The sequence below is a fragment of the Odontesthes bonariensis genome, chromosome 15 (genome assembly GCF_027942865.1).
Source record: "Odontesthes bonariensis isolate fOdoBon6 chromosome 15, fOdoBon6.hap1, whole genome shotgun sequence".
NCBI classification, from domain to species: Eukaryota; Metazoa; Chordata; class Actinopteri; order Atheriniformes; family Atherinopsidae; genus Odontesthes; species Odontesthes bonariensis.
The window spans coordinates 26,586,414-26,606,073 of NC_134520.1; the positions used below are offsets into that span (position 1 = coordinate 26,586,414).

The following is a 19,660-nucleotide window of genomic DNA, read 5'->3' on the forward strand; positions in this document are numbered from 1 at the left end:
CAGTTGACCAATGTCTACTTCCAATCTAATCGCTGGCTCCTTAAATGATCACGGGGTCAACCGCAAGATCACCAAGGATGCAAACGTAAAAAAAAGGAGGGAAACGATGAGTGCCACGAAGAAGATGGTGATCTTGAAACGCAATGTAAGCCAAAGTGGATATACTGATGGTTGCCTAAGTAGTGGGAATTGTGCTTTGAGAGATGAGAATTATTATAATTAGGATAATAAGGATGAAGAACATTACAATTCCGCGTGGCCGCACTTGCACTGGTGGTGGGAGTGTCCGCGAGGAGGGAAGAGCTGCTCCACTCTCTGCTCTCGCGCAGGCAGGAGCAGCGCTCAGATTGATTCATTCTGAATTTACAGGTTCGCCGAAGCAGGACGCCGACTAGTCGAATACGAGAAAGGCAGAAGTCCGCCGTTCCGCTTGGTCGCTACTTTTGTATTTACTCCCGGTGTAATGTCAGTTCGTCGGAGCGGTTTGGTGCTACTCTGCGCGCTCTTGTCGGTGGCTTGCGCTCGCAGGAGTTCACCGGAGCCTCAGGATGTTCAGGAGAAAATCAACAGCGCCAGATGCACATCCAGGTGCCTCAGTCTTCACATGACCCAGCTCACCGCTGCCTTCAGACACCTCCAGGTACCTGCGGCCGTTGTCCCGCCGCTTATTTAACGTGTTTACCAACCTGAGGCCATGACCTCTAGTCAACACCGGTGTATTCAAAATGATGTTGTAGTCATGGAAAAAAAGACGCACATTGTAATGATGCTTGCGTCTAAAAACACAGTGTAACTACATTTATTATATATCTATATTACGTTACAAAGCTAATTAAAGGTACATAACCTTGTTCTTGTGCATTATAGACTGTTTAGCCTACAAATTTGCTTTAGGGGTACTTAATGTATTTTCTGGGTTTTACAGAACATTTGCAATAACATTTAGCCACCAGAGCACTATCAGTCAATATCATTGTAGTTCAGTAAGAACAGCAGGGGTTTTGTTTGTGGCACATCGTAGTTGCTTCACAGCAATCCAGTTTTGCTGAATAGCTTCCCATTTGAATATTTCGATTAACCCGTTTTAGCACGTGGAAGCCAATCCTTGCTCAAACAGATTTATGGAAGGTGAAACAAAGAGAAGTAAGGCTAAATGGGAGCATATTGAATCAATCAAGTGCAGTCAATAGTGAGTTATGTTAACAAAACCGATGGCTTGAACTTAATTGCTATTAAACAGTCATAATGATCTTACAGTGGTTTTACAGCCGTATCCACAAATGGCTGAATCTGTACTTAGTGATGCATAATACCTCAAAAAACAATAAATTGCATCCAAAATAATTATTTTTTATCTGTTTTCTGAGTGGTCACAAACCGAACAATCTGCACTCCTAGAAAGAGCAGAGCTACCTGGTGGAGAAATACTGAGACTCTAGAGTCTATTTAATCAATGTCCACACCTTGCCATTGTAAAGTGTTTTTTAGATCAGCTTGGTCAGCGAAAAGGTGTGATGCACAGTGGAAGACTTCAATGCAGCTCTTACTACCAAAAAATTATTAATCAGCAGAGGCTTTGTGATCTACACTCACACAATGTATTCAACATAGTTCCCATCAAGAAGTTTGGGACAGATGTTTTGATGTTGCTCAGATTGAAGTTGTCCCCGTTAGTGCTCATTGGGGCAAAGATGCGCCTAAAAAAGTGTGGATGTTGGTTTTTAATAGTTCACGAAATTGCTCATCTCGCAGAAATTCCTGGCCCATGTACTGTGGCCTTTGTAGTGAGGAATGTTAGATTAACGGGGACATTAGGACGTTACCAAGTTTGAAAAGCCACTTATGGTTAACGGCTTCAACATGTGCATGCTGTGTAGTGGGTGGGAAAGTCATTAACCACAGAGTTCAGCCCCAATGGCTCTGAGGTGTGTAGAAGAAAGTGTGTACATGTGTATTGGTTTGCATATGTTCATGTGTAAAACGGAGGTTTGGCCTGGTCCATGTCCATCCAGAATGGGCTGCACCACCTGTGCACTGGGTAATGAGAGTGGCCCCTGGATGACTTTGGAGCATTGAGATCTCTGTGTGTGCATTTGTGAGCATGTGTGTGGTAGGGTTTCTGGAACAGAGGTGTGAGAAAGGGAACATTTGGTTTAAAGTTTATGAAGTGGATTGCAGAAGTCAAATGTGCTGCATCAAACAACGGTGATGAAAAGAAAATCAGCTGACTGGGTGGTGGCAAGCAGGCCAGATCCAAATTCTATTCATGGTTTTCACTTTTAAAAGTGAACAAAAATGCTGCGTTTAGTATGACGTGATAAAGACATATCTTTTGAGAAAATATCTCAACATCCTGAAAGGGAAAAAAAACACATCATATTGCAGTTGTCACTTTACATGCTAAACATTTATTTTTAAGTAAATATTGTTGTTTGATCATTCCAATGGCTTGAAAGATACCCAATGAACTTGGAAAAAATTCCAACCTCAAATGAGCCAACGCACAGCTGCTTGAGAGCTGAAATGATCTGACTAACTGGTTTCCTAATTTGTAAACTGTGGGCGGCATTTTTCAAGCAAAACTCGCTGTTTCCTGCTTCTCCAACATGCTCATGCTTTACTGTTTATTCGTGTTATTAAGTGAATATCTTTGGTGTACTGGGTGAAATATTTTTGCAAATGTTGTTGATAGTGATTTATAGTAGAAAGTAGTAGAAAATTATGAATGTGGCCAGGGTTTTATTTGGTCATTCCTGATTTGGTGCCAACAGTAATTTGTACAAGAGATCATAATAGACTCTCTAAACTGCATACATTAAAGTGCACCATAGCGGGGGCTCAAGCACTTTGTTCATATGCTTCAATAGACAGAGAGTGCATGGTTGCAGTGATAAACATCCCAATACCATTCTGTTATTGCTTTGGGAGAGTATAAACCCCAGCCTCAATATACAGGGCTGCAGATTAAATATCTTGAATACTGCAGAGAGAAGAACTTGCTTTCTTGTTTCTGTGTTGTTCTGCTTATATATTATTGTGATGCCAATGTAAATTACTTAGCATGTTCAAAATACTTCAGGATTAGTTAAGGCAGGTTCCTCACACACTTTTACTCGTACTATAACGTGGCTCAGCTATTCCGAAGCTGTCCACACGAGTCCTCAAAACAAGTGACAACGTGGTCATTTTCTTTGTCTGGTGTGTTTGGACACCACCTTTTGAACTGGAGGTTGATCGAGGCATATATTTAGCCGAAGTGATTGCGATAGGCACAGTTTGTCTAATAGCAATTATTTGGGATGTGCTTGAATGGCTGCAGAGGGTCAAGTGGACTGATGCAGATGACAAAATTTATGTTACACATGCTCTGTTCAAGCAAAACCCATAAACTGACCTTTACGTAAAGTTTGTCACTCCAACAGCAATGGGTGTGTGAGCTTACCTCATGTGGCTAATGCTGTGGGTGACCCACTGCCAGAATGCTCCAGTTGCAGTGTTAAAATGTATTTTCCATCAGACAGGTTTTACCAAAAGGCAATGTATGCATGAGTATGGTTTATTACAAATACACGTACAGTTTTATCCCATAATTTAAACTTATGTTTGTAACTAAAAGGAATATGATACGTTCATCGTCTACTGATTTTCCAGTAATTTATTTAACAAACTAATTTGTAACTTATTGTGAACACACACCTTGATTTTGCACCATAAACAGCTCAGCTGTGATGCCGACTCTGCATGTTTTGTAGAGGAATGTGTTGATAATATGGTGTATTGGACAACATACACTCCAAGTCCACTTATTAGACACTGTGATAGGCTTATGAAAAGGGCAAACCAATGCCGCAATCTAATTACAACACATAGAAAATTAATGAGCAGGGTAGAAACAAACAAAGATAAAATTAAAGTGTTTATGTGTGACGCAGCAACTCATTTTAGGGTACAGAGAAGCAGACAAAAATCTCTGCATATTTTTACATCAGGGAAACATTTTGCATTGCCACATCCTGGAGAACATCATCACTCCCCAAATATTTTATAGACCAGTTTAGAGAGCACACAGAGTGATTGAAGCGTGGGAGAGACTGTATGTTAGAGCATTCATTCCTTTAAAGAGAATTAAAAAAAAATCTTTTTGATAACAGCTCCAGCAATGGCAACAACAGTAAGGGCAAACAGCTGTACTCATCCTCCTCTGTCACCACACACTAAGACACAAACACACACATTGCTTCCTTTGGCTTGGTGTGGGTGAACCCTGTGTTTTTGGCTCATTCTCTCTGTAAGTGTGTGTGGCTAGTGTGTAGCCACTAGAATGTGAATCACCAGTTTTCTATTTACACCTCTTTCTGCTGCGTCTCTGGGTTTTCCACTACTTTCCCCATGTATGGTGTAATAGTGTAATTATAGCTCTTTTGTGTGTGAGAAAGTGCACATGTGTGTTTGTTGGTATGTTGTCATATCCTAAATTCCTCCTTGATGTAGACTGCTAAGAATAAGAGAAAAACTCCAGCCTCGCCTGCAGAGCTGGATCTTTTTGAGCATACGTAGTCGATCAGATTAGACGGCTTGTCTTAGACACTCACAGGTTTTGTGGTGCTGATGAGCGGATGGTTTGAGGTTCCAGCCAGAGTAAAAAAAACAGTGTGAGACAGAATGAGTTGCTTGCGTGTTCATTTTTAAGTGTGTTTGCGTCCATATGGGTATATCTGTATGTCCCTCTTGCTCTGCGGTAGGTTAACTCTAATCAGTCCAGAGGTCAGTCACGCTCTGAGAAAGACCAGAAACAATATCCAGGTCGGGTTGCATGGGGACAGACGAGGATATATTTATATATATGTAGATAAAGGCAGGTAGGCAAACTCGGTCAAGCACGAAGACAAGCAGAGGGATGGAAAGATGGGAGAACAGGCAGGTAGACACAGACATGTGTGACAGACATGTATGAGGACAGACAACCTCGCAAACTGATACACAGCCTATAGAAGCAGACTGATATGCAGGTAGACAGGCAAGCAGAGAGACGGGCATGGAGGTGAGTGATAGCTGGATACAAAAGCTTGTGTGATTCACCTTAGAGATAAAGCCCCTGCAGCTTTGTGGCTGCCCTGTCATTTGATCAGCAGAACCAGGGACAGATGGTGATAAAATTGGGGTGGTGTAGAAATGACTTTCACCTGAAACCAGGGCAAAAAATTCCAAGACAGTAAATCACAGCTGGAACGGGAAGGCACCGAGCAGCATGGCTTTGTTCTTTTAGCTTCAGAAAGAGAGACGGTTTTACCACATCAAAACTAAATTAGCACATTATATGTGATACCTAAATCCATTCTTCTTCTCACAGATTTCTTTTGTGACAGCTCTCTACGGTAAATTCATTCATCAAAGTCAATTGAACCTAAAGAGAAAGGCAGATACTGTGCACTTTAAATATGAAACTACAGCCAGCCACATTGTCACCATATGTATGATAATTAGCATATTTCTATAATGATTTTGCCCTCTACATCTTATAACAGTAATACCAAAAGTCCCATAATCTCATGTTGATCCTAACAGGGCCCATAATGCATCATATAATTGTGAGGAAATTAGATAAACGATGTATGAAAACGTAACACCACAAACCCAATGCTTGCATTAGCATAAAGTGAAGCAATGATCGATGCGTGCCGAGTTATGATGCTTTAACAAATCGCACTACACCCCTGGTAAACTTGGTTCATTCCCAGCATATGCCTCCAGTAGGAGAGAAGATAGCTACAGCCTGCAGATAGTATACCTTTAGTGTACTAGTTTTTTTTTTGCCCTCTTGCCTGTGTGACTCACATCAGGCAATGACTCATATTCGGTGGAATTTTCTGGTTGTCCACTCCCGCTAGATATGGATGTGCAGATACTTCCAAAAATGGTGTATGCCCCTAAGGTGAAAACAATAAACTAGATGTTGATAAGACATGAATTTTTTCTATTCTAATGTCATTATTTCAAAATCTAAAAGTGCCCCCCTCCCCACCAACATAAATGTTAAAGTAATGTATTTTCTCAGATTTAAGTTTAAAACCCAAATTTTTTTAAAATTGAAAAAAAACCTCAAATATTTTTATTGATTCATGATGGAGAATGTGTTTATGTTTTTTTTTCAAAAGGTCTCGACATTGCTTTACTTTGCAAGATTGGATAAACATAAAATATTACGCCCTTATAATAAAATAGCCTGGTTAAGATAGTCCTAAAAAGGCATCATATTTGTTCTGCTGGTTATGATTCTTTTATGATAATGTTCCTTTAAATAACAACACTTTGTATAACACTTTTCCCATCTGACAAAGCTAAGAAGCTAACCAACGTATTATTAGCATTAGCAGCTGCTTAAAATCAAAACAAAACACTGATGGATTAACAAATTGTATGTCATTTGTAAAGTTTGTGAAAAACTAAATATTAGAAATGACATCGTTATTTGATATGCGTGATTGTTTAGACCAATAACTTTTTGGACTCTTTAGCAGGTAGCTAGTTTCTGTGTATGGTCAATGTGCTAAACTAAGTTACCTTAGCTTGCAGTAGTTTAATTTGTAGCTTGCAAATGTAAGATTTATTGGGCTGTTCTTTCCTAGAAAACAAATAAGTTTCCAAAATGTTGAACAGCTTTCTGTTGCTATTTTTTATCTCTGGTATATTAGGATAGACATCCAGATGCAGAGCAAATAACAGGAGCAGGCTTGATAGCTCAGAAATATTTAACAACCAGTTTGTTTTGACGTTTGTTGTTCACAGGATGCGGGGCACCACATACACTGTTGTTCACGCATAAGCATGTAAATGCACACATAGACTAATTAGAGAGCTTCTAACGGGAATGCTGAATAATTGATGTTGGCTTTTTTGGAAAAAAACTTTATATTCTGTTGAGTGGAAGTTAGTCATGACATTTGTCACCCATACACACAACTCATACTGTAGCAGTTTGCTTCTGGTCATCTGGGTATGATTAGCAGAGTTAATGCCTCGTGTTAAATAGACTTTTTACCGCAACTCACCACAAACACTGACCACAGCACAGACACATAGGGTATGTACGCACACTCTCTTTCACTTTGTCTCTCCTACACACACTTTTTATCACTGCATCTGGAAAATGTGTGATTTATCCTTCACTCTCTTTCAAACACTGAAGGGTGCGTGCAGCTGTGCGCTTGCATGTAGATTGTGCACATGTTTTTGTCAATGGCTGATATCAGGTTGTTTTTCTTCAGCACTGATTACTGTGGACTCAGCAGCTATCAGACCCATGTGGAAGTCCTTTACTGCAAATGTTTCTTACTCAATCGGTCAGCTCTGTTTCTGATGGCTCTCTTGTGACAGATTTCTCCTGTGGATCCCAGACCTATGAAAGAGGTTTAAGACCCAGTTATTTTAGTTTGAAATCCAAACATGTGGAAATCTATCATTAAAATGAAATGGGTGTTTTGCAAGTTTTTGTTCTGTCATATATCATATGCTGGGTTGAGGTGAAATTCTCTTGATATTTTTCATATTGGGTGTCTTGTGAGAGAAAGTAGGAATTTTATTGACGCGTGAATCATGAAATGCACAAAACGCAGTTGGAAACTTTTGTGTGAGTTTTAAACATACACTTTAAAATATTTCCATAAAGGATGAAAATACACTTGTTAATGTCTGCCTCCCATTGATAAAAAACCCTGAAGACTAAACATCAGCCAGACAAACACCAGGATTTATTGTGTCCACTTTCACAACAACCACTTCCCATCCTTTTCAGTCTTCTCCTTGCCTCTATTAACTATTTATTTCCATATTTCATCTTCTTTTGACCATGTCCCTCTGCTCTTTTCAACATCCACCCTCCCTTCTGCTTCCTGTCAGACTCCCACATCCAACTTCTTTTCTCTTCCTCCATTCACCCTCTGCCAATCCTCCTTTTCTTTCTCCCTCAGACTTTTTCAACATGTGCAGCTGTTTTGCCACAGAGTCACACACACTTCAAGACCCCACAAAACCTCACTTTGACCACCGTTTAATAGCCATAAGGCACACAGACCCGTCTAAACTGCCTTAATTGTTTCTGACAGCAAATATGTCCCATGAAATTGACTTGGGATGAGTGTGTATGTGTGTACATCCATATGTGAGAGCATTAATGTGCTGAGGTGGGGTGACTGAGACTGGAGGGATGTTGTGGCAGGGAAAACAGAAAAGGAAAAAGAGCATGAAAAACAATTCAGAAAGCTGATGAAGATTTGAGGCCGACAGGGGGGAACAAGGCTCTGTATCTCCTATCCGAAAATCTGGAGATGTTTAACTGGCCTCGACACTGTCTTCAGTTTTTTGACAGCAGCATCTACAGTTTATCATCACCATCATTTTCAAGTCCTCTCCTGCCATTTTTATAGGACTTGGCAGAAATGTCGAATTAGAGGGTCCAAATGAAAGACAGAAGGAGTGACAGAGTGACCAACAGAGGATAATCTGGATGAGTAGCACCTGAGAAAGGAGGTGGGGATGTGACGTGTATGGTTGTTTGTGTATAGTACTGATCCTCTTCTTATTCTTCCTCCATCCCTCTGCTTGTTAAGCACATTGAGTTGCCTGTGGTATGAAATGCGCTATATAAACAAAGATTGATTGATTGATTGTTGATGAATGTTCAACTCACCCGATCAGGGATCCAAGAGCAGTGCAGAGCAGAGTGATATTGCCAAAATCACAATACATTAAAAACTTTTCACTAAGGGCTACAATGTGGACTTAGTTATGTTTAATATGGATTTGATTAAGAATCAATATTTGGTGTCATATCACTTAGCAAAATAAAATGCAATGTTTGAAAATGATCTCACAAGGTTTATACCTACCTAACAGACCGGATTGTGGTGCAGCTGTAAGATCTTTCCACCCATAATCTTGTTAGTATCAGTCAGTGGGGTTACATGGCACTGAAAGGATCGGATTATTGGCTAAATTACACAAAGACTGAGTTGCTCCTTATTTGAGCAAGGGTAATTATCCTTGGATATATGGCGGAGAATGAATCGAATCATAGGCACAAAGCATGTCATACTCCGACACGATAGGTGGCGCTGTACCCATTTCAACTATTGCTAATAGAGCCACTTCCTGTTGACCCCTTCAACACCAACAACAACAACAACAACAAACTCAGGTATTCTAGAAAATGGCGAACGAAGAGCAAGATGAAGCTACGTCCCTCTACATTTCTTCTGTGATGACATTTCGTCTAATTCACCACGTGCTTCACCCATCCACAAGCATGTTTAATTTGACTTTCAACCGAGTTATCTCGGGGTCTTAATCCAATCCGATCCAATTTCTTGTCAGATTAAGGTGTCTACATGAATTTAATAACTCAGTCTTATTGTAATTTAGCCAATAGTCCGATCCTTTCAGTGCCATGTAACCCCACTGAGTGTAATTTCTTACTATAACCTAGCCTAATACACGAGAATAAGTTCAGGTACGTTCATCTTGAAACTATGGCAAATAATTCTATTCATTGGAAGGAACTGAAATAAAATATTTATTTATACAACACTATCACAAATTAACGCTAAAATTTTAATTGATCATCAACAAACTTATGGTGTGGACGCTAATGTGTAGAAATGCTTGACATTGCCCTAGATTAAAAACATAGCCTCTCATGCATTTGAAGGAAGGCAATCTGAGGTCCGTTTCACGTAGCAGGTTTAGTGAAAACTCTGAGTAGGTTAACCCTGAAATGAGGGAAACCCTGAGTTTTCCGTTTCACAAAGGGAGGTAACTCAACCCCGAGAAAGAGGGGTAACTCTAGCCTGTTTCACAAAGAGAGTTAACTTAACCTCACGGTCAGTTACCGGAGTAACAGACTCTCTGAACCTAACCTGGTCGGGACCAGGTTTTATTCAAGAAACCTCGAGTTTCTTTCTGTCTCCGCCCTCTTTCAGCCACACACGCCATTTGATTTCCTCATTCATTCAGTCAGCAGAGCGAGTTCTTCTACTTCTATAAGTCCATTAGGCACAGTAGGAGACGACTTTTTTCACGAACATGTCCTTTTGACAACGATCCCGTGGATGAAGGTGCAGCATTATTGCGCAGAGAAATAAATATTCGTCGGAGATGGTTATCAGACCGCGCATAGATTTTTGCATTTACAGACAATTATCTTTTTGAGCGGCACCATCAGAATGTGTTGGGACAAAAGAAAAAAAAGACATAAAAGACAAATAAATATTTGTATGAATAGGCTTAAAAAAGATATATATAGGCCTATTATATTTTATAAAGGCACTCGTGTCTTGGGGGTGGATTCCCTCCGGGGACTCCCTCAGCCACTGCCCTCCCGTTAGAGGTGGCGGTGCTGGGCAGCACCGGTTTTACGGGCATCTGCCTTCTTTCTGTTGGCTCAGTAGAAGTCTGTGTTAGTTTAAATAAGCTTAATTATTTAACAGAACATGATATAGATGATGACTCTAAATCGTCCTTCGGAGTGACTGTGAGTGTGCATGGTTGTTTGTCTCGTTTGTCTCTATGTGGCCCTGTGATGGACTGGCGGCGCAGGGTGTACCCCGCCTCTTGCCCATTACCGCTTTGATAGGCTCCAGCCCCCCCGCGACCCGACTGACGGATTCAGCGGTGTATAGATAATGGATGGATGGATGGTATAGATGAGAAGACATAGTTTATGTGTGTGAAAACAGCATTATGTTGGGAATAAAATAACTGCACAGTCAAATAGCCACTTAATATTTATTTTACAGTGTAAAACATGATCAAAATGAGGTACCTCCAGGTCTCACCTGTTTGAACAATGTTTTTATATTTCATCTTAAACTGTTGCCAAGAGCGCTTCTCCCCTGCGGGATTGCACCTAAATGAAATAAATGAATAGGCTACCATTCAAGCAGTTTCCCTGTAATATTATTGTGATTGCAAAGGACTACATTTAAACTTACACTTTTGCTGCTGCAACGGTGTTGCACTTATTTCTAAAAACGTGTTGAAACTCGCTGTATGAGCGCATTAAGATTTCCAATTCGAGGTTGGTGAAAAACGTAGCCCCTCCTCTTCCCCGTTGCCAAGGTGACTCGTCGAATCAGGGCTCCATTGATGCTGGCTTTTTAAAGTTGTGGTGCACGCGCTAAACTTAAGGTGAACTTACTCAGAGTTGATTAACCTCACTCAAATCAGCGTTTCTGGAACCGAAAACTCAGAGTTTTCTATCTCAGAGTAGATCAACTCAGAGATCAGGAATAGACTCAGAGTTGGTTGAACCTGCTACGTGAAACGGACCCCTGTTCATGCATTGTGTTGCATAGTTCTTATACCACCAAACATAGATCCACATTCAAATAGTTTAGCATTCACCTGAATGATAGGCTTGTGTGACTTGTTGCCACTTTTGTGAACAACCAAAAAGCCTGAATTTGATGTGAAATCAGCTATCATATCAATACAGCATATTTACTTAAGACCTTTTTATTTGTTCAGGTTTTTTTCTTAATGTTCTTAATTTTCTTAATTTTCTTAATTGTCTGTTTACTTTACAAAGCACTATGCCACACGTATTTCTGTTCTGATTGGGTCCCCTATCGGGCCAAAAGAGGACTAGTGAGGACCAGTAGCGTCTCTACTTTCACTTAGCCACATCCGTCACATGTTTTGAGAGGTTGTTGGAGTTTTTATTTATGTCTTAGAACAAAATTAAGATTTTATTACTCGGATCTTTCTTGTCACAAATTGGACCCATTCTCTCCTCGTTCATTTTGAAACTTACTCAACCACTGTAACTCGGGATGTGCCTGTGTCTTCTCAGCTGAAACCAATGTGATTGTCTGAGTTTGAATGTTGTCTTCACAAACAGCTTTTCCCAGCACAACTTACAGTGAACGGATTTTATGCACCATTTCTGATGTTACATCTGAGATGATGGAGACAGCAGAAATAAATGCTGGGAAATGTTTTGCATTGACAGCTCCAAAGGTCCCCCTGAAAGATCCTTGCTCCAGGAATTTTTTTTAAAGGTAGAAATGCAGCTTTTGATGCAATCATTATCACCTGTCCAAAAACACTTGAGTTTAAAAAGAGGGGGAGGGAGAAGTTTTTCTTTGTCTCTTTAGTGACACCATGACACAGGTTCCTGTGTTTCTCTCCTTATTTACTTCTCTTGAGCCTTCCCCACAGACTTGCTACTAATGAATTCATCAGGGGTGAAAGTATTGTTTTTGAATGCTCGACTGCTTTTTCCTCTTCTCTCTTGTATATCTCTGTAGGAGGCGGGTTAAGCTGTAGTCTGGGCATTATCCCTTTTAACTAGCACAGATTAGTGTTAAGCCAAAGGTGCGAGGAACATCATTACTGATTTAGGCTTAAAGTCACACTGGCATGGGCAAGAATCACCTTTGTATTTCTTCCAAGATTGTATCTCATAATCTTTACTTTCATTATTGAGATATGAGGAGAGTTTGGGCATATCTTTAATGACCTCTGCTCAGAAACTGTATTTTGGTCTCACTTTGAGCAGTTTTTCATAGCAGCCAACAGCTGGACAGCCAAAGCAATAGTTAGCAGCTGTATCAGTGCACATGCACCGGGGTGAGGATATGAGAAGAATGAGGTAAACTCATTTAGTTGAGAACTTGGAGTTCTGACCATTTTCACACTTATCTTGTACTCTCTGCAGAAACCTGGTGTGACCTTAGATGTGTTGGTTTTGGAAAAAAAAGTGACATGGCTGAATTCTCCATTTTATCATATTTGCAACTTGTTGACTTTCTTGAAAACTTGTTTAATGAAATGTCGCAAGCTTACTTCCTTCTTAAGGATCAGTAAAAATCCATGGATGGTCAGGGGCAGTAAATTCTTAACTGCCAGGCTTTTAGGATTCACATGTCACCATTCATACTTTGAAATACGGCTTAGCTACAGCTATTTCATAACAAGGATCGGCATTTTTGTTGAATGTTAAGAGTGAACGTCTTCTTTATTGTGAAATCCCTTAACCCCTAATCTCTAACCTTTCACCTGAGCTCTGTTACCCTGACACCAACCCCATAACCCTCATCATACTGGAAGCACAAAGGCTATATAAAGAAGAAAAGCCCTGTAAAGAGTGAGTGTGTATGTGTGTTTGGATGTAAAGAGATGCATTTGGTTCAGGCTAAATACAGCTCTCTCTAGAGAGGGTTTAAGAGTCGTTAAAGCAGATTATCCAACACTCACACAAGAACACACTCACTGCAGACTCACAAATCTCAAGGTGCACACATGACAACAGGCTGGCACACAAATATGCACACAAAAGTATTCTAATAGTTGTTTTGATGTTGGATGGTGGCATCATGATTGTGCTGATGAAGACGAGGTGTTTCAGAGGGAGTGGTGTCTCTGTTGCGACACAACTGACTGGCTGAGCAAAGGAAGCTAAAAATGGTCAGCAGGGTTTTCAGTCATCATTCATCATCAAAGCATAATGCTAAAATATCTTTTTAAAACCTTTTGGTTCACTCTTATCATCATTTTATAGTTATTTAACAATGGATTTTTTTTTTACTGTTATGCACTAATTTGTACTTACTATCACAGCAGTGTTTAAAGCCAGTGTTGCATCCATCTCTCCTGAATCAAGTTTACTCAGCTTGTTGTTTTCTGTTTCTGAGACAGATATCACAAACTATTGTTTTATATATGAAGATTTGTGTTACAATGATTGTCATAGTCATATAGTTACTGCTTGTAAGTGTGTACATCAGTAAAGGCTATTCATAACATGTATTGTGCATCTGTTAGGGCATAGATCTAATAAAACCAACCAATCGACTCTGATTTTATTGGTCTGTCAGAGGGGTATGTGTGTAAGGGGTATTAGTACTTTGCCGTGTCATTTTCTCCCATACTCGCATTATGGTCATTATGCAATGCACCAATATCAGGTCACCCTCTCTATGCTTGAATCATAGACGAGCACAGAGGGACTGTCTTATACAGAAAGTTTGAAAAAAATCTTTTCAAAACATTACACATTATTTTTGGTAGCTACTTTTTTTTGAAAGTAGAAGCAAAGATGCTAAAAGTGTCTGAAAAAAGTCTCAGTCAGTCTAAGTAAGTAAACACAATTGTCAATTGTAGCCAAGTTTCCATTGCTGTTTTTGATTCATGCTTCGACAGTGTGAATGAGAAAAGGTGAAAGGAAATACATTTACAAAACACTGGACAAAAAAAAACGTATTTGTTCTCCTGAGGTGTTTTACTCACCAGCTGTTTCCAGTCTGAATTGGCAACCAACAAACTTCCATGACTGACTGGCATCTTCCATGATCTGATTTTCCACATATTCCTAGATAATAAATTAATTCTTGAAGAGGTGTTCTCTCTATTTTCCTGGTGTGGATGTCCAGCGCAGATGTTATTATTTATTTTCTTCTTGAGGTAAGAGTTTTGATCTCCAGTTAGGAGAACTACGAGCAATGTAGTCGATACCGATTACCTCTGGAGTAACCTGCCACTCCACAGGCAGGTTTATTAACTTAAAATGAATCTAAGCTTTTGATAGGTAAATCGAATCTTTCATAAATTAGTTGAATGATGCAAATGTGTTTCAGTTAAATGACATTTTTGTGGCTTTTCAAAAGATTTTTTTACATTCGCTTCTTGAGTGAATGGTAGCTCTTCCAATGTGATCCAACAATTATGAGCAATGTGTTACTCTTTATTAATTCGGTATGTTAGCGGTGAAGGGGCCAATGTTATGTGTGTGTGTTTGCATGCAGCTAACCCTTGGTTTGGGAAACCCTGAATGCATCTATGATAAAAATGTAGCAAACAAAATGCAAATTCAGTCTGCTGGTTGAGCAGAAAAAGGAGCAGTCCTTGTGTCTGTATTGTGTATTTCCTTTTTTTTGTCATATTTTCTCTTGTATCCTTCAAAGACCAAATTAAAAATAGCATGTATATGTAGTATTATTTCTTTTCAAACTAAAGAGTCTTCAGGGAATTATTTTGGTTTGGTTAAATGTGTTGTCCCTGTGGTTTGGAGATGACGTCTTCCACTGTCACAGTGGTTAGAGCAGCCATGTTTACTGGTGGTCTTGACTCACTTACCGGTTAACTGTTCACACATGCACACACATCCACTCACACATGCACACGTAAACATACATCTCACACAGTGACGTGGTTTCTGTCTGGATATGCCGCCACAAACACAGTGTGTTAAATCATTTTTCACCCAGAGGATAATTATGTAAACAAGTGAAAGGTTGACTGTGTGTCTGACTTTTTGACTGGTTTTACTCTGGTTGTTTGATTTTGCCAGTGACCTTTTATGACCAATATTTTTCTTTCTGTCTCTTTATATCTTAAACAGTAGTTTCACATGAATGGATCAAATGTGGGGGAAAATATGTCAAACACAGGATTTGTCTGTAAGAAAATGATCTGTCTGTGTTTGTTTTAATCCTTCCTCATCCTCTCTGTCTCTTCCAGAGTGACCAAGTTCTGGTTTGGTGTGAAAACCACAGACGCTGTGCTCAGGTAAATGACTCACAAACTCGGATTGAAAAAAATACTGAGCAGTTGGTAGGGCTTATGTGGTGTGGGCATTCAAACATAGGATCCAGGAATGCATTTCACTAATTTATTTGTCACAAACATTAATTGATAGATGATTTTTATATAATTTATGAATGAACTGCTCTAGCTTTCCCATTGTCTCCAGGGGGAAAAACATACAATGGAGGAAAAAGGGCTATACAACTTATTGGGTGTATATGAGGATGGCAGGTGGATGTGGTTATTTCAGATTAGATGATGTAATACAACTTGTGATTAAACATTAAACATGGGACTATGACCATGATGATATCGTAGCTTGAAATTTACCCCAAAGCTGCCAAAACCCCGGCTTTAACCTCAGTCCAATCAGGACTCTGTCTTTTTACCAAGTCTTTTGTGTAACAATAAAGACTGGGTTCTAACTTCTGTTCCTACTCCATTTCATCACCTAATTAAGGCATGTGCACAAGGTAATATTCCAGCATGCCCAAGAACAGTAGCAGAGTCTGAAGTGACATGGACGGCAGTTGGACATTTCAAATTCCACTTAGTCTGTTTAAAGCAGTGCAGCAGGACAAGTGAGAACCTTGTCAAAGAAGTTGCAAAATCATGAAAGAATTGAAGCTTAAAATCGCTCTGAAATGCTGGGTGTATGTCTGCTAATTTAACACTTTCACAGCCATCAAAATGAACCGAACCAAACCAGACAAAGGACAGATGCTGTATCATCAGCTGTGTGATGCAAAGAAGGATAAATATCAGAAGTGAAGAAAGTCACTTTGGCCGTGTTCACCAGTAACAGTAATTCATGCGAGTTGTCTCTGGGAAAAGTTTTTTTCTGTAAATTGTTTTTCTATAAAAATGGCCACTGGAGAGGGGGATGCTTCTGGTAATCTTGGGCTCATCATTAACAAGGCTCCTCCCACAATCAGTCCTAGTCTTCATCTCACTATGAAAAAAAACTTGAAGGATCTAAGATCCAGGGAAGATGCGTCCGCAGGACAAATGGTGCTTGAATGCCAAACTTTTGGCTTTAGTTGTTGTCGTAACTCATGATCAACAAGGAGAACCACTGATGCCAACATGCTTTTATAGCGTAATAGTTTAGTCTTAGGGCCGGGTCATTTTAAGTATGGCTCGATTCCTGATTTTTGGCCCACCCAAAAGCTTGGGAACATTTTAATGTCTATCTCACAACTCAGGACTGCCTAGTTTAGTCTTTCAAAATGAATTCAGCCGGAACCTGAAAGTCCCAAAATGATTTGTTGTTCTTGTGGGTACTGGATTCATCTCCTTGAGTAACCAAAATCAGACCAGTAGTTCTTGAAAAAAGCTTTGTCACACCCTTAGTACAACAAAAAACAAGAAGAATTTTGATTTAAAGTTATCAATGAAAAAAAAAGATCAACAGATCTGAACACCTTAATTGAAGTATTTGTGACTGTACTTATTTTGTGGTGTGCTATTAAGCATCATAAGATGTTTTATTATAATGTTTTTTTCATTCGCTAGCAAATTGAATAAGGTGAATAAGAATTATTATTATAACACCACTAGTTATTACTTATTCATTCTGTGCCTTCTGACGTGTTGCTCCTTTCACTTCTCTGTGGAGTCTTTAAAGCAACTACATGGCTTCTGTCATGGAAAATATATTCTTTTAAGTTAAAATAATGTTCATCCATCCTTCATGGAGCAAAAATATTCCCTGTTTATTCTTTTAACACTGCTGCCAGAAGGCTTTAGTGTGTGTGTGTGTGTGTGTGTGTTTGTGAGTGTGTTTTAATTCATTGTTTGATTCAGGAAGAGTTTCCAGCCATGAGTATTTTTAGCTGACAGTCTGTTCTCTCTGCAGCAGCTCCAGCTTTTTACAGCTTTCTGGGTGTTTTCAGACAGAATCTGGTAGTTTTAATGCAAATAATCATGTTTTGAATGAGAAGGAACACAACTATTTTTCTAGTTTTTCCTATTATTATTATTATTTGGTTTTAGAGAAGCATATTTTATTAACTATGTAGAAATAATGATACTGTCTTATTGAGTGACCTTTTACTTACCGACCTGATCTCACCCAGTATCAATTACTTCTTTTAAGACTCTGTCCAGGTTCTTATTGATGTATTTCATGAACTCCAAGTTCAGGTTTGGCCTTTCTAAAAGCTTTAACCCAGCTGGAAACACACTTGAGTCATATTTTACTTCTTATAACATTTTCAGGCTTTGCTACAAATTCACGTGACAGTTGAAAAAAGGAAAAAGTCGAGACAGGCACAGTAAGAGCTGTGCATCGTGTATTTCAGTAGCGTGTGTATGGATTTATAATGGGGTCAGCAGGGGTTAATGTCAACAGCAGCCAAGAGCACCCCCCCCCCAGAAACTTCCGCCAACAGACCGTTGCAGGGGATACCACATTGAGTGAAACATCAGACATCTACTTTCAACTATTCACCCCCCCCTGCCACCTCAAAGAAAAACTACAAACACACATAGTTCCTTTGGCCTTAGACTAATCTCTATTTGTTATTTCCTAGCTTTTCTCTCTTTTCTCTTTCACTTTGCTTTTAATCCTGATAATCTTACTATTTGCACTTCTACAGAAACAAGTTAGTTAAGTTAAGTACAGAAAATATTTACCAGTGTACTAATGTGTCTAAACTTTACTCTGGCTTTGTTTTTCTGCGGCACTTTAACTGGTGTTCAACAACAGTCTTTCAAGCTCTCCACTGGAAGCTGAATCTTTAAAAGCAACCACTTTCCTCAGACAGCCTGATACTTCCCAGACATGCGCAGTGACTCTTGTTTGAATTGCAAAGTTATTAATTCTTACTGTTTTACAGTCTGTTGAAAGTGGATACAGCCCAATTTGTAAAAGTCCTCATGGTAGGCCAATCTAAATAAATTGTAAGAGTAAAGCATATATCATAGTCCTGAGCCATAATAGCCTCAATTAATCAAAATAATGAATTACACAGCAGAGGATGTCCAACAGTGTTTAATGCTCTCAAGGTGAGTGTATTTGTTATGTTGGAGATGTCTAGAGTGTGCGGGTTTTTTATTAATTGTACACCTTGGGAGCATTATATTATCGGCACAGTCCACTTTATTATTGTTTGATAGACTAGTGTGGATTCTATTTTCCTCTGTTCTGCACTTGTTCAATCACACATGCCAGAGGCAGTTTATGTTGAACTACATAGAAAAAAAATGTACATAGAAAAAGATGTTGTTACTCTTACTGTCTGCTGGATTACCTTATGTAGGACCCCCAGACTTGTGCCCTGGTGCTGTCTTGAAGTGGATATCTGTGAATGGATTTCCTGAAAGTTTTTACATGCATGCTTTCTTTTGATAAATTTTGGACCAGATACTTTCAACACCAGGAACATTTGTTAATGTCAGCTCTGCTCAATTTATCTGTATTTCTTTAAAAGAGAATAAATCTGTCCTCTACTCAATGTAATGGGAATTTAAAGCCTTCTTCAAATTATTGATGGATGCTATATCAGTATTTCAGTGCTCAGACCTGATCTGGACCATTTTTCCCCAACAGACAAAAAAAAGAGAAAGAGAGTCAGAGTAAGTTATTAGGAACAACACTCCTATACTCATGAGACTTAAGAATTCATTTTTGTCCTCCACGTGGGAGATAATTCTGAGACCTCTTAGTTAAGCACCATTTATGCAATGTCTTAAGCGCAGCACAGTGAAGAGGACATCCTGAGCCTTCTGGTGATATCACAGTTTTGTGGATGGCGCTCCATAGTACCTGGACTTTCTTGTCAAAGTAGCAGATATAGCATTGTCCACATTTTGGCGTCAAGTTCTTATTGTTTCTTTGAAACAATCACAGTCTTAACTTTAATTTAGCGAGATTTTAGCAATGAACAGAAAATTTTACTCCAAAAAGCAAATTTAGTTTAATGTCTTTTGTAGAGGGCAGCAGGACTTGCTACTTTCTTTTTTTAATCCACCTCCTTATCCCATTAATCAATGGGCTGGCTGGAGGGATTTTACTCAAAACTGATGCTGGCGATTGCAACTTAAAGCTGTCGGAAGTCAGAGGAAGAATGTAGACATA

The 19,660-nt window shown here is 39.3% G+C and overlaps 1 protein-coding gene across 3 annotated transcripts in view; it reads left to right on the top strand.

Moving 5' to 3' along the window:
- The first annotated feature begins 298 nt into the window (after positions 1–298).
- anos1b (anosmin 1b) overlaps positions 299–19,660 on the top strand; it is a 57,742-nt gene continuing 38,380 nt past the window's right edge. For all 3 annotated transcript variants that reach the window (XM_075484431.1, XM_075484432.1, XM_075484433.1), the window contains exons 1-2: positions 299–640; positions 15,514–15,561. In XM_075484431.1, the coding sequence (XP_075340546.1) occupies positions 464–640; positions 15,514–15,561 (225 nt within the window). In that variant the 5' untranslated portion in view covers positions 299–463. The remainder of the gene's footprint in view (positions 641–15,513; positions 15,562–19,660) is intronic.